General features: G+C 42.8%; 1 protein-coding gene across 1 annotated transcript; it reads right to left on the bottom strand.

Annotated features, from left to right (window-relative positions):
- Window positions 1–5,576: 5,576 nt before the first annotated feature.
- LOC144757578 (olfactory receptor 10Q1-like) lies at window positions 5,577–6,521 on the bottom strand. The gene has a single exon (XM_078646387.1). It carries the CDS (start codon window positions 6,519–6,521, stop codon window positions 5,577–5,579), a length of 945 nt encoding a protein of 314 aa, XP_078502513.1.
- Window positions 6,522–15,330: the final 8,809 nt, after the last annotated feature.

Genomic DNA, 15,330 nt, shown 5'->3' with positions numbered 1-15,330 from the left:
TGGAAGTGAAGCAGAGTGTAGGTGTCTGGTGGGTTAGTGAAAGTGTATGCAGCTGTTCAGGTATCCTGGTCCTGTGATGTTTAAGGTTTTGTATGCGTGTGTGAGAAGTTTGAATTGGCTGCACTTGTGAATGGGGAGCCAGTGAAACTTCCTGAGGTGCGGTGGGAGGCGGGTGAGGCGATGGAGGTTGAGTACGAGTCTTGCTGGTGTTCTGCATGGTCTGGAGTTTGTGTAGGAGTTGTTTGGAGATTCTGTCATAGAGAGTGTTGCTGTAGTCCGGCCTGCTGGCGATGAGTGCTTTTGTGTTGGTCAATCCGGTGGTCTGAGGCAACCATTTGAAGATGTTACACAGCATGCGTAGGATGTGGAAGCAGGAGGGGCATACTGCGTTAACTTGAGTCATCATGTTGAGCTTGTTATCTAGAATAATCCCTAGATTTCTTGCAAGGTCTGATGACCCGCTATTCAGCACGAGCAGGAGCTTCGGTGCCCTGACCCTCCGCCGTTATTCAAGAGGTGCAACTTGGCACCCAGTGGAAATATTATCTAACCCAAAGCCCCAAGTGCGATCCGGCACTGACTCATATCGATATCAAGAATTTAATTTTTCGAGGAAGGCCGATGGCCTATTAATGATCTAGTGGCTGCCCTCGCTAGTTACGGATCGCAATGTCCGTTCCATTACCGGTGCATCTACCTGCTCCTTCAAACTAATGCGATATAGGCTATACATGTGATTAAGTTTAAGACAACAATTATTTATTTTTTGTCCTGAAGATGATGCTTTATACTGTTGTGAATAGCATTGAAACGTTGTCGACACTAAAAACACCATATGCAATATGATTTTATAATATTGTAATGATCAATGGTGTGTAATTGGTTATCTAAGTCTGTCATAAGTGATTACACACATACAGACACATCTTGTACCCTGCCTTTTGATACATTTGAGCGTATGATTATTGTGTTCCTCTATTTTTCCTTCCAAAATAGGGACCATTGTTCTTTAAAATACGTTACTGCCCAAGGTCCCTATGGCATACCTTCTGGGTTTCCCTTGTTTTGTAAAATAGTTGCTTTACACATTGCCTCTGAAGAAAGCCCGACTGCTCAGCGCCAAACTACCCGATGGTGAGCACAGGTTATACAGCAAGTGTATTCACCCACCCTTGATGGGAGCAGTGGGTTCTGCCAGGCATCCCTTTAGTGCTAGTTCCCACAGGTTACTATCCTTAGACCTCCTGAGGATACTTTGCAATATCTCATAAAATTGTGGTGTGATCCCTTTCAGCTGGAAAAAGGAAGCTATTAAAACAAAAACCTAGAGCCAATCCAGCTATCCCTGACAGTATACTTGCTCCCAATACCAATTAACCGGGAAACAACCTTTACAACGCAACTTTTACAACGCACTACCATTACAACGAAACTTTTACAACGCAAAAACTTTTACAACGCATACCATTACAACGCATGTTTTTACAACGCAAGTACCTTTACAACGCATACCATTACAACGTAAGTATTGGTAAGTATATAATTATATTTAAAATTTTATATGTTTGAGTTTTTTTAAGGGGTATTTTTAGGGTTCAGGGTCAGTTTTTAGTTTTTGGGTAAAGGGGTATTTTTAGGGTTCAGGGTCAGTTTTCAGTTTTTGGGTAAAGGGGTATTTTTAGGGTTCAGGGTCAGTTTTCAGTTTTTGGGTAAAGGGGTATTTTTAGGGTACAGGGTCAGTTTTCAGTTTTTGGGTAAAGGGGTATTTTTAGGGTTCAGGGTCAGTTTTCAGTTTTTGGGTAAAGGGGTATTTTTAGGGTTCAGGGTCAGTTTTCAGTTTTTGGGTAAAGGGGTATTTTTAGGGTTCAGGGTCAGTTTTCAGTTTTTGGGTAAAGGGGTATTTTTAGGGTTCAGGGTCAGTTTTCAGTTTTTGGGTAAAGGGGTATTTTTAGGGTTCAGGGTCAGTTTTGGGTTTTTGGGGTACAGGGGTATTTTTAGGGTTCAGGGACAGTTTTGGGTTTTTGGGGTACAGGGGTATTTTTAGGGTTCAGGGTCATTTTGGGGTTTTTGGGGTACAGGGTGAAAAAAAATTAAATTAATTTAATTAAATTAAATTTGGGGTACAGGGGTACAGGGTAAAAATAAAATGAAATTAACTTAAATTAAATTAAATTATATTAATTTCAATTAATTTAAAATAAAAAAAATAATATATACTTACCAATACTTACGTTGTAATGGTATGCGTTGTAAAGGTACTTGCGTTGTAAAAACATGCGTTGTAATGGTATGCGTTGTAAAAGTTTTTGCGTTGTAAAAAATTCGTTGTAATGGTATGCGTTGTAAAAGTATGCGTTGTAACGTCATACATCCATGCACAGACCTGGAAGCGCTCGGTAATCCGTGGTGGATGAGATTAAATCAAACTGGATGAAGGTGTGAATGCAGCTCTAATACGGCTGGAGCTCTCAGCTACCTTTAAGTTGACACCACCTCTCACAAGGTCCTGGAGAGGGGTGTCCAGAGCAGGCCCTGAGATGGCTACCCCGGCCCCTGTTGTTTCATGTGTCTGTTACCCAGCTGCCACAACAGATTAGTTGCCTCATGACATAACAAGACATAACATAACATCACATAAAATGACATGGCATCAAATATAACAGAGCATAATATAACATGACCATTTAATAACTGTAAACAACACTGGACAACTGTACATGGTTTACTAAAGAGAGCTACCTGCCATAGTATGTGATTAGTTTCTACTGCACTTTTTAGATTAAGGTCCTTATTTATGAGGAACTGACGTAGGGCAGCGCCGCGAGTCTTCTTGCTGTGCCTCCTTACGCCAATGTGAAAAGACAGCAATGCACTGTATTATGAAATACGGTGCATTCCTGTCCTTTCTCCCAGCACTGGTGCACAACTTACTGTCTAGAGCCAACGTAGGTGCAGAAACAATCCGAAGAGGGTTTTCCTCTTTCTGCAGAAACAATGAAGAGAAATAAGATTTCTCCTCGCTACGCCTGCTCTGGGGAGGCGTAAGGTTTTACGTAAATTAGGTAAATCTGGTGATGTGTCAAAATCCATGGGTGTTGAATTGCCTTTCCTTGCTCCATATCTACGAGGCCATGCAAAGCCACTCAGAGAGGCCATGAATACGACTGAGAGGCTCGCGGCCTGTCAGCGCAGGTCTCTCATGAATAAGCTCCTAGGTGCATCTGGTTGATAACTGCTCACTGACGTCAGATAGACCACCTACTCAATCAGTGATTAATTACTTAATTTCATACATTTTAATGACTGCTTTTGTTGGCAAATGCAAGCTGTCTGGGCCCTCTAATGCCTGACATGTTCCAGTCTTTGATCTTATGACACTATATTAAAATCTCAAGAGAAGTGAACTTCTGCCAATGCTTGTTTGTTCTCAGGACTTCTTTAAAGTTGCTGAGCTCAGGCCCCCAGGTGAGCCCCAAATGCAACAGGACTAAGACTAGAATAGCCATTTGCTTACTCCCAGAATACATCAGATTTGTTTAGAATGACATGTTTTGGATCTAAAATACATTTAACCAAAAGGGATGAAGAAAGATAATGATACATTTTCAAATAGTTTTTTTTCAACATTTCTGTTAAATTACATTTCAAGAATTTGCTTTCAGTAAAACACTTACATCACACATATCAGATTTTTGTATTTGTGCATGTTTTGAAGCTGCACAATATCCCTTTGTTGATTCACTGTCACACTATATGAGGCATTCCTGTGTATCAATTAGTCTAATGATCTTTTATTATTTGTTTTTGTTTATTTATTCTTTTGTCATTTTTGCTCTTGTGACTTCTTCCATATCTTTACATTGCATAAGATAATGGGTTAACTTTTTTGGTGTTTGCGGTGTGCATTTTATGAATATATTTCCACAACAGTCCAAGACTGATGCTGCCTGGTTCTCATACACAAATAATAAAATAAGCTCACTGACTATAAAAATTATAAATTTTCAAATCCAGTGTTTTCCACTTACTTAACAGTATATTGTATAGGGCATGTGATGAAGACAATCAGTATTGCCGCTTCGAGGCGTGCTGGATAGTGGTTTTGCTCTGGTCGCCACACCTTGTACATAAGAGGTGGTGTCAGGCAGCCTGTGAGAGTGGGTGTTAGGACCTGTACAGGTGTTTCACAAGGATCCTGCCCTCTTCTTGTATTTTTAGTGCTGTGATCCTGGGTTGCTTGATTGTGACCACCTCAGCATTTCCTTCTTCAAACCCTCTGGGTGAGATTCAGCCTTGAGATCTGGAGAGAGTTGGTTCTCTGTTGGGTGAAACTGAGTATCTCCAGTTATTGTGTCTGTCCTGAAGGAGACAGCTTGAGGGGGAGTGGTGTTTATGGAACTAGAGAAGCCACAAGTTCTAGTGTGGAGAAGTGTGGCTCACTGGTTAGAGGAGGCAGACCTGGAAGCAGAGGTCAGCCTGGGACCAGGGTTCAATTCCCGGCTCGGCGGGGTCTTGAGTCCCAAAATGACCATGGACTCGACAATTCTCGCTCCGGTGCCTACTCGATTCACGGGTTCACACTCTGCGACTCTGGGCAATAGCTTGCTTAATCTCCACAACGGCCCCTCGCGGCGGGATGCCTGGCTTTTACCTTGTGGATACCCTGCCGGGGTTATCTCACAGGGGAATACCAGGACGGGTTCCCTAAGCAAGCGCTTAGAAACCGCTCGGTGATTTGCGCTATATATAAATTCCTGTACATAGTGTGTGTTCAGTCGAACTGCTGGCTGCGATAAGATTCTAGGCTGCCGAAGGAAGAACCTGAGGAGAGGCCAGAGGTTGGACATTAGTAGTCTGTATTATTTATTTATTATTTTATTATTATTAAAATTTGTCAAGCACAACAAATCATCCCCAGGGGGATCTCTTGGTGCCTTCGCGGTACAGCCTCGGACACTCAAGCCGCAAAGCCATTAAAACATCCATCTCGTCAACCGTTTCTTAAACTGCCCCAACGTTGTGCACGCTTGGATCTCCTCCGGTGTATGAAAATCTAATGACAGGACGTATACTTTCTGAAATTACAACCCCACATTGTAAGGTGTCAGAACCCTGCAAGCATCTTCAGAGACAGTGTTTATTATCCAAGTTCTCCAGCCGGAAGTCTCTCTTACACACGTGGTACTAGGATCAGCAGAACCAAACGTAACCTCCAACCAGGCTTTTCAAGAGCAAAGAAGTCCCAAACACTAAGACAAGCGTGTTCACATGCTTTGCGTTAGAGCTGGAAATCTGCAGCAATTTACCACTCACGAATCCTCATCTCTTTCTGGAAAAGCCTCAAGGACCTTCTTTTCAAATCTCCTTGCTGGGTCCTGGCCCCTTTCCTTCTCCTTGGGCACAGTGGGAGGACCATAAAAATGTAAGGACTATGACGGCTTAAGCAGATCTTCATCTGCGTGCCAACAACTAGCTAAACGGTGTAGCAACGTATCCACATTTTCCATTCCTCGAGCCTTTGCCACTTACCCTATGCATGGATGTAATGTGTTTGTCCCTCAGTTCTTTGTAACCCATCACATTACAGAAGAAGACCATTTGTGGCTTAACACCTTCCTCAATGCTGCCTTCATTTCCTTGTTTCTTAGAGTATAGATGAGTGGATTCAACAGAGGAGTCCCGAAGACGTACACAAGCGAGACCAGTCTGTCCTGCTCTGGAAAGTGAAGCGACTTGGGGCGCATGTAGGTGAAGCTCACCACGCCATACTGCAGCAGAACGACAGTCAGGTGTGATGTGCAGGTGGAGAAGGCTTTGCGTCGGCCCTCAGTGGAGCGGATTCCCAACACTGATGAGATGATCCTGGTATAGGAGATGCTAATGAGCAAAAATGGGATAATCAAGACTAGGACACCCACGATGAAGACCGCAACCTCATGGACTGATGTATCCAAGCAAGCAAGCTTCAGCACAACAGGGATTTCACAGAAGAAATGCTGGATGTGGTTATCCCCACAGAACGGTAAGCGGAATATAAGGATGACCAGTGTCATGCACAGCAAAGAGCTGACGGCCAGGGAGGCAGCTACAAATTTGAAGCATAGCTGCATGGTCATGATTGTGCTATAACGCAAGGGGTTGCAGATGGCTACGTACCGGTCATATGACATCACTGCAAGAAGGAAGCAGTCGGCACTCCCCAGAGAGATGAAGAAGAACATCTGCAACGAACAGCCAACGATGGAGATGGTTGGATTGGTAACAAGTAAATTGACCAACATCTTCGGCACCACGCTGCAGGTGTAGCAGAACTCAAAGAAAGACAAAGTGCAGAGAAAGAAGTACATTGGTTTATGGAGGCAGCTGTCTACCTGGACCTGTGCAATGATACTGATGTTCCCCAGAAAAATGATGCTGTAGAGAAGGGAGAAGAGCAGGAAGAGAACGATCTGCAGCTCGCGGGCGTTTGTGAAGGACATGAAGATGAACTCTGTCACCAAGGTTTGATTCACACGCCCCATATGCCATGTTTAAAAGGACAAAAAGCAATGTTTAGACTTAAATATCAGTCTACAAAATCAATACAAGCATCCATGTATGTGTTATTAATTCATGTTTCCATGTATGTTATTAATTCATGCTTACACGTATGTGTCGAGGACTCATTCCATCGGTGTAACACAGCGCATCCCCACTGAAAGTTCTAACAGGCCAAGGCACATCAAAAAACCTGGAAAAAGGAATTATAATTATATTTATTCCAGAAAATACAGAGGTGCTTTTAAGGGGTGAACTCAGGCCTCTCTTTGGTGGGTATCACTGTACCTATCTGACACCCCCTCTTAGAAATAGAGTTTTCGGTTGGAAGAGGTATGCACCCTGTCCAACCAGGAACCACAGTCCTAGGCAGGGTAAGTCACAACCACGACCTAAATTAATCTGCGCTCACCCTCTGGTAGCTTAGTACGGAGCAGTGAGGCTTAACTTGAGAGGCAATGAGTAAAATATTTGTCCAACGCATACAAGTATTAATCTGTGCACTCCCCTGTTTTTAATCCAAATACCTTAAATGTAATCTAATTGGGTTGCCAAGGGGTGTCACTCACTGATTCAAAGTCTCTTCAATTTCATTTACTTTTGCATTGCATAGACCAAATGCAATGTCCCTGTGGCACTCCTATGTGTCCCCTTGTGCGGTCAATCGTTCTTCAAATACAAACCATATAATGTTAAGTGAATCCACGAACTCTTTTAATCATGCAAAAAGTCAAATATATTGAGTGTTTAATCTGCAAATTCCCCATTCCTTTCTTTTCTTTAATATTTAGTTTCTAGGTCCTCATCCTCAAAGCATTTGAACTCAATAGTACTTCATCAGGAGGTTTATTTTGGAAAAAAAAACATCAATATACCACTGTAATCCATTCAGTACATATTTAACACATCAACATGATTCCTGTTAATTACTCATCTGATGATCATTTCAAAATACAACTCATTTACCGAAGGTGTATTTATCAATATTGTGTATTGTTATTGCATATGATATTCAAATCATGAAACACAAAATAAATTAAAGATGACCTGCTAACTGTATGTTTTTCCTTCTTTATCTACACGTTCATTGTTCCTCAAAAATGAAAATATGTAGAATGATATCCTGTCAGCCAATGTCACCTAGGACCATATCACTCGCATTAAATGGCAAATCCTCTTCTTCAAATCTGCTTACCCAGTATGTACATAATGTTGATGAACTATTTCACGTGTAAGGCCTATCAGTCAAACATCCCTAAACCGCAGTTCGATACTTCATGTTGCTTTCTTGTAACGCGTATATCTGTAAGAATAATAATTCCCCTCATGAATAATAAGTGACTGCCGTAAAGTATAATATATTAATTATTAATTAATTTTAAACCTTTTATTGTTCAAATGACTTTAGGATAATTGTATTTTGTACTTTTATTCATATATCAAATGTGAATAAAGTTATTTGATTTGAAGTGGCTGCCATGTTTTAAAGGAACAAGGTAATGCTTCACTTACATTCACAAACTTACAATGTAAAGGAATTCATCAATTGCAACAGTACTGGAGTGGTTTATGCAATTGTGTACGAATGCTCGCAAATTTACATTGGGAGTACAAAAGGAGTCTTGAAAATTAGGATTCAAGCACACAGACGGGCAGTGATTAAAAGGGATGAAAATTCTACCTTATATCAACATATGCAAAGGAATCGTGCGCATCAGATTAATTTCAGATTCCATGGAATACAGAAAGTAGTGCCCCACAGGAGAGGGGGTGATTGAGAATTGGTACTGAGACAGCAAGAGGCCAAATGGATAAGTTGATTAGGGTGGGCGGAATTTGTGTAATCGCGTTACGTGAATCTCCGCGAAACGGTAAAAAATCTCCACGAACAAGCAGAAATTCCGGGGGGACTATCTCGTGAACACGCATTTTTAGAACGCAGAATTTTGGGCAATTTTTCGTTCTCCGTGTATTGCGAAATTAACCAAATTGCGCAAATTCTGCGAACGGAACGGAATTTACCACCTAAACCTGAAGTCGATGTAAAACAGTGTCTTATGGCCTCAATAGTGATGATGAACTGCATTATTTCTTATAATAGCAGAATGGGATATCACATATTTTAGGGGAAAAAAAGGTGCAGAGGTAAATTAGGTAACTCATATTTTACATTGTAGGTTAGTCTTTCATTGACATATTAACAAATTGGAATAGCTTACAGAGCTAGCCTTTATAGGTATAATTAAGAAAACCATACATTTATTGTACATATATTTTCTTCATAGTAGTGGATTCAAGGGAATACAGTGGACTGGTTTATAGATTTTGAAGCATAGGATATGGGTTTTGCTTACATTGTGCATTATTATGACCAACTCAGGTCCGGTAAGCGTTTCATAGATATCATACAGCATCAAGTATCATGTTGAATATTTAACTATTTCAAAACATGGTTGATAACGACCAAGGAGGGTGAGATTCTCCTCCTAAAAAGTTATTATTCTTAATATAAACACATTTGATCAAATTAGGTACTGGAAACATTTGATCAATTGGAAAACAAATATTATCATCACTAGTATATGACAAGGAAAGTCTTCCTTTAATTAGGGCACAACACGATTATGTTTAAAATGAGCACCACCCCTCGCAGTAATGTAATTATAAGAATTAACATATGTACTCTACCAAGTGGTTTTGTGAGTGTATTTTACCGTTAAAATGTCCACACCAGTTTTGTAATTCTTGTAAGAGTAGAATCCTATTAATAAAATTAGTTAGCATTGCACCGTTAAAATGTCCACATCAAACTGTGTCACTAATGAGTACCGTGCCGGTAAGAATACAATTATAAGAATCAATATACACTTTCTTAGTTAGCTCTGCAACATGCAGTAGACCATTCAATTGATCATATTAATGTCGGTGATAATACTACGAGTTTTGTTAAATTCGGAATTAATACACATACTTTCAGAGTGAGTGCTACTAGTGCAGTAGACCGTTTTATTGTTCAAATTAATGCTTGTGATAATACTGTGAGTCTCGCAAAATTCAACTCTTGCCGCAGATCAGTAAAACCTAGACGCTGGGGATGTGGTTGTCAACTAGAACCTTTGGCCGATACCCACAATACGGGCTTTTGTATTGGTTATAATCACGTGTAAAGCATGGGTCCACTATCATAACATGACCACCTTGAGGATTAGAGCAGGGAAAGTCTTGCTGTAATTCAAGTACCTTATGATAGCGGGATTATCAAGTACTGTTTCTTTTGGTAATATATCTATATATTCTTAAAAATAAAACAAATATGTAAATTTGGCAGAGCCAGGGCTGTAAGCGCTTTATTCATAGTCACAATATTCAAATGTCACAGCAAAAATCGCGCAATAATACTTAATTGAACTTTCACTGCAGACCGGGGGAACAGAGACGATTTGATCCCGGGCTTTAGAAAAGAACTATCATTGGCTGTGACCCGAGATACGGGCTCAGGATTGGTTGAAATAGCAGGACCAGGATTGGTCCATGGCAATTGGCGGACCAGAGAGGGAACTGCAGGCAGGTAAGAGAAACTGTCTCTCATTGGCTGAAATAAAAATCAGCCAAGGATTAGGATTGGCTAATGTGCACCTTAAACCAAGGGCTCAGGGAAGATGGAGGTTCTTCTATTTGGTTCTCAAACCTCCTTTCGGTCCCCAACCTGGTGGCCCTGAGACCCAGGTCAAACTCCTGGCCCCAGTAACAAATTCCGGTAACTTATAGCGTATAATAGATGACAAACTGTCCTATACTGAACATGGAAACTCAGTGATTTCCTCTGCATTTTATGTCCTAAATACCATAAAACAATTCTCCACTACTACTGTAACAGACGAAACCTTAATATGCAACTATGACTAGTGAATACAAAACAAACAGTGCAGAAAGCAGTTCCTTGACTTCTACTGAAAATCCCCAATCTCCTGTGAGAAGACCGCCTGGCATTCCTTTGAGCGGTGAGGGATAGAGGCGCTCCTGGGCATCGGCGTAGGGAGGTCCGAATTGCATAACACGCGCCACCACTACACCAGGGTGCATGAGGAAATCGCCAACAGTGTGCTGCACCTCTCTGCTTTGCAGGCCAGAGAATATGGTGCTGCCCAGACGCTGTGTAAGGTGAGGCCCCTGAGCTGCGTTGAACTTGTGTGGCGGGAGCACTGCAACTTCATGCCTAAGGGGGCCCTCTTGCACCACTTGCATCTGGAGGTTCCTCAGTGGATTTGGTTGTGACTGCTGTACCTGCTTGTGAAATCCCATCTGGCTGAAGTTCCTGCTGGCTGAGTCACAGGTTTGGAGAGAGCTTGGCGCATTGAGCCCCAGTGTCAATTTCCAGGTGAGGAGAAGGTGTGGTGCCCAGGGTACACAGACATAATATCGACTCCAAAATATCGTTTGGACAGAATATCGAGTTGAAAATATCGTTTGGAGAAAATATCGACTGGACAGAATATAGACAGCCAAAATATCGTTTTTAAGGTAAGTGAAGTAATATCGTTTTTAAGGTAAGTGAAGTAATATCGATTTTTATTTTTAGGGTTCAGGGTCAGTTTTGGGTTTTTGGGTAAAGGGGTATTTTTAGGGTTCAGGGTCAGTTTTGGGTTTTTGGGTAAAGGGGTATTTTTAGGGTTCAGGGTCAGTTTTCAGTTTTTGGGTAAAGGGGTATTTTTAGGGTTCAGGGTCAGTTTTCAGTTTTTGGGTAAAGGGGTATTTTTAGGGTTCAGGGTCAGTTTTCAGTTTTTGGGTAAAGGGGTATTTTTAGGGTTTAGGGTCAGTTTTCAGTTTTTGGGTAAAGGGGTATTTTTAGGGTTCAGGGTCAGTTTTCAGTTTTTGGGTAAAGGGGTATTTTTAGGGTTCAGGGTCAGTTTTCAGTTTTTGGGTAAAGGGGTATTTTTAGGGTTCAGGGTCAGTTTTCAGTTTTTGGGTAAAGGGGTATTTTTAGGGTTCAGGGTCAGTTTTCAGTTTTTGGGTAAAGGGGTATTTTTAGGGTTCAGGGTCAGTTTTCAGTTTTTGGGTATTATTTTATTATATTTTATTACTATATATATATGTTTAATAAATATGAAATAATTTTTTTTTAATTTAACTTTCATTAATTATTTATTTATCATAAGTTAATTTAAGTAATTTTAAGTATATTTTAGTAATTAATTATTAATATTAATTTAATTTAACACTGTTTCTAGTAAATATGATATTTTTTACAACTATATTTTTGTTAACGATATTTTAAACTCGATATTTTTGTACTTACCTGTTTGTAGATAGAAACTCGATATTTTGACTGTCGATATTTTCTCAACGATATTTTTGAAGGTCGATATTCTCTCCGTCGATATTCTTTCAGTGATCCGGTGCCCAGCAGTCGAGTCGCCCCCAGGCACTTGGGGGATCAACTTGTTCTGCCATCACTTACTGAGGTACTGGAGAACATGGAATCTGGTCACCACTGTTAGATCAGATGCTTGGGTGTATTTTTATTTATTTAGAGTTTTATTTATTTATTTAGAGTTTATAGAGCGCGAACCAGACCCATGAGGGTATCGGAGTGCTTTACACGATATATAGGAGGTAAACAAGGCACTTTGTGGGGGGAGGATACAGTTAGGATAAAACCAGGGAGATACATTGTACAAAGAGGCAGGCAATTTCAATCCCAGGATACCTGTGGAACAAAAGACAGGACAAAACATTTAAAACAAGAGTGTCAGTGTGGGTGAGTATCATCCAAGAAGACTATCGATACTGCCGAGACAGTGGGTGGAACCGGGACACTGAGGTGCAATGAATGCAGCGTTAGGGGAGGAATTCGCCCATAAGGAAATTGTATGGGGATTACCATTGGTGCCACCTAAATGAAGATTCCTGACTAGAATACACCTGACTGGAGGAGAGGGCTGGCTGGCCACACTGCACTGATAGTGCCTGGGCGTCTGGTGCAACGATGGACCGCCTGCAGATGGAGGCAGCGTTGACAATTGGCCACTCCTCTGTGTTGCTGATGCCAGGGCAGATGACAGTGGACAGCCTGGACTAAAAACTAGACTCTGTACTCACAGTTTGTACCTCCCTCAAACAAGCAGACACTTTCTTTGAGTTACGCATAGACAAAATCACAGTTGATTTTACCCTGGAGCATGCAGATCATCACAAGCTGAATTACAAGGTACACGATAATGAGCAAGCACTGGCCAAAGTCCCCCGAGTACCCTGAGCGCAGCCTTGGAGGTAAAGTAGTTAATGGCACATGTGAAGTCACTGGTAAGAACAGCGGAGGATGCAGCGGGCCGCTCCCAGATTAACAACATGAGGGCGTTGGGTCTGCCTGAGGGAGCAGATAGGGCTTGTGCAGTGGCATATAGTGAGACATGGTTGCATCACCCACTGCCAGCAGGTTCACTCTTCCCATTCTTTGTTGTGGAACAGGCTATCGGAGTGCCGGTGAGCCACCTGCTGCCAGGGACAGTTCCTAGACCCTTTCTTGTCTGCCTCCTACAGGGATCGTAACGCTGTCCTGAAGAAGGTACGCAGGCTGGCGGAGGTGAAATTGGATAACGCCACAGTTATTTTCCTCCCTGACAATGCCACGTGGGTGCAGAGGCAGAAGGGCTCGTCTCTAGTGTATAAGCGGTGCCTCTGAGAGTTAGGCATCGAATAATCCCTCCTCTACCCGTAAAGACTGAAAGTGATCTCAGATGTTGACATGCAAATCATTGACGCCGCTGTAATCCACCCGTTGGTAGGTGCTGCGGACAGGGAGTGGAGGGTCTGCACAACAAGCTGTTATTGGTGGAGCCAGTCATATCGGGAGGCATAGAAGGAGCAAGCGTCCCTGCCACAACCCAAGCCACCCCCAGTTTGCAGCAGGTTATCCAAGAGAGGCAGAAGGAGCTGCATGCGGTGCCAACGATGCGCAATCAGATTCAGATACAAGATCCGGACACATCCCCTGAACAATCCCCCAGTGATGTGACTCCTCAGACGGCAGACAACCTAATGTAATGTTGACTGTTTGTGTGTCTCTCCTTCTACGAGGTTGCTTGCCGGGGTGTTAGCTTCTGGCATTGTTGGTAATTGGGTGCTGATGAGGGCAGAGGTGAACTGCTATTCGGCGACTTTGTTTCAGCTTCTGCGAGGGAGACAGTGGGCATGCTTCTGTACAGTGAGTTTTCTGAAGGAGAAGTGGAAGCAGTGGTGGTCTGTCCAGAGGAGTTCTGTGGTTTGGCTGTAGGAGATTCTGTTTCCTTCTGTAAAGATGGGGTCGAGTGTATGTCCCGCAGTGTGCATGGAGGGTGACCAGTATCTTCAGTTCTATGTTGGTGAGGTTCTCTAGGACGACGGTGGTGTTGCGGTCATCATGGTTGCCCAGGTGGAAGTTTAGGTCTCCGAGTATTTATTTATTTCATTTTTTTATTTAAACAACTGATAAAGTGTGCAAATACCCATAGGTGTCTCGGTGCTATGTGTTGCAGAAGGTGAGGGTTAAGGCTGGAAAAAACCTATTACTTGAAAAGCCAAGTTTTTATTGGTTTCCTAAATGATAGCAGAGTAGGGCTCGCCTTAATCTGTGAGCAAAGAGAGTTCCACAGTTTAGCAGTGGCAACTACAAAACGTCTGTCGCCCCAATTGGTTCTCTTGATTGTAGGGACGACACGAGCATTGACACCTTGTGATGGTTGGGACAGGGTGGGGGAACCATAAACGAAGTACTACCACTCAGGTACGTTTGAAAGGGAGCGTTCTTTTATTTGGCAGCTCATAAGTCCAGCTCCAAAAATCCAGTCCAAAACAAAGAAAACAGGGAATCGTCTTTATCCCAGAATTAGCACTGCTGTGGTTTGGTAGCTGATGGCTGCCTTGCTTCAAGGGTCTGGGCCTTTTAGGTCATTCAATGTCAGGGGTCCGAAAAAGGCACTCGAAAGAAAAAAACAAAAAAAAACCCTTGGTTACTGATTGGTACCGGGGTTCCGGTTCTGACAGAGGGGAGGCGGGGAGTGAGGGATCACCAGGGTCTGCCACCACAACACACGATAACTAACAAGGCGGTTTTTGTGAATGAAAAGGAAGGGATGTGACTTCGGGCATTTACCACGCAGACCCGTGTTGTGACCTCCCTCAACCTCCCCTACGTAGTCCCTCCCCGTGCAAACACGAGTCCCCTTAAGCGGGCCCATACCTTGTGGAGCCACACTTCTCCTGAAGCGTGGTGGGGCGGCTCGTTGTCTCGTTGGCCTCCTAGCTTTCTCCGTTCTTGGGGTTGCGCGACTCCTGAAACATCCGTCTCCTCGGGGTAGAACGCCTCCATGGCCACAACGGACGACTCCCTCTCCACAACTGCCTCGGTGGTCGATGACAAACCACCCTCTTCCGGGTATCGCGTTTTCAGCACGGCCGACGATGTCACTGGCGGAGTTCCAGCTCCGGGAGGGTCCAAGCAGCGTTAAAGGAACCGTGGCCGTCCTGCACTCTGGGCGGAAATGAACAAACGTTAAAGTCCTCACCCGGCCCCGGGCAGACAGGTACCCCCTGACACACCTGCTGAGCGAAAATATCTGATGGGGGTGTATACCTGAAATGACTTCTTCAAGAATTCTGGTCCTGTATTGTGAATGGCCTTATAGGCAATACAGAGAGCTTTAAATTTAGTTCTGCTTCGTATGGGCAGCCAAAGGAGCTGTCGCACCACGTTAGAGATGGACTTGAATTTGGGAGTACCCAACAGTATCCTAGCGGCTGCATTCTGCACCAACT

The sequence above is a fragment of the Lissotriton helveticus genome, chromosome 1_1 (assembly GCF_964261635.1).
Source record: "Lissotriton helveticus chromosome 1_1, aLisHel1.1, whole genome shotgun sequence".
Classification (NCBI taxonomy): Eukaryota; Metazoa; Chordata; class Amphibia; order Caudata; family Salamandridae; genus Lissotriton; species Lissotriton helveticus.
The sequence above is the reverse complement of the archived record's forward strand: the minus strand, read 5'-3'. Positions and strand labels throughout refer to the sequence as shown.

Bases quoted from the DNA above. Each gene is read 5' to 3' on its own strand.
- LOC144757578 (XM_078646387.1), bottom strand. From the start codon at position 6,521: ATGGGGCGTGTGAATCAAACCTTGGTGACAGAGTTCATCTTCATGTCC.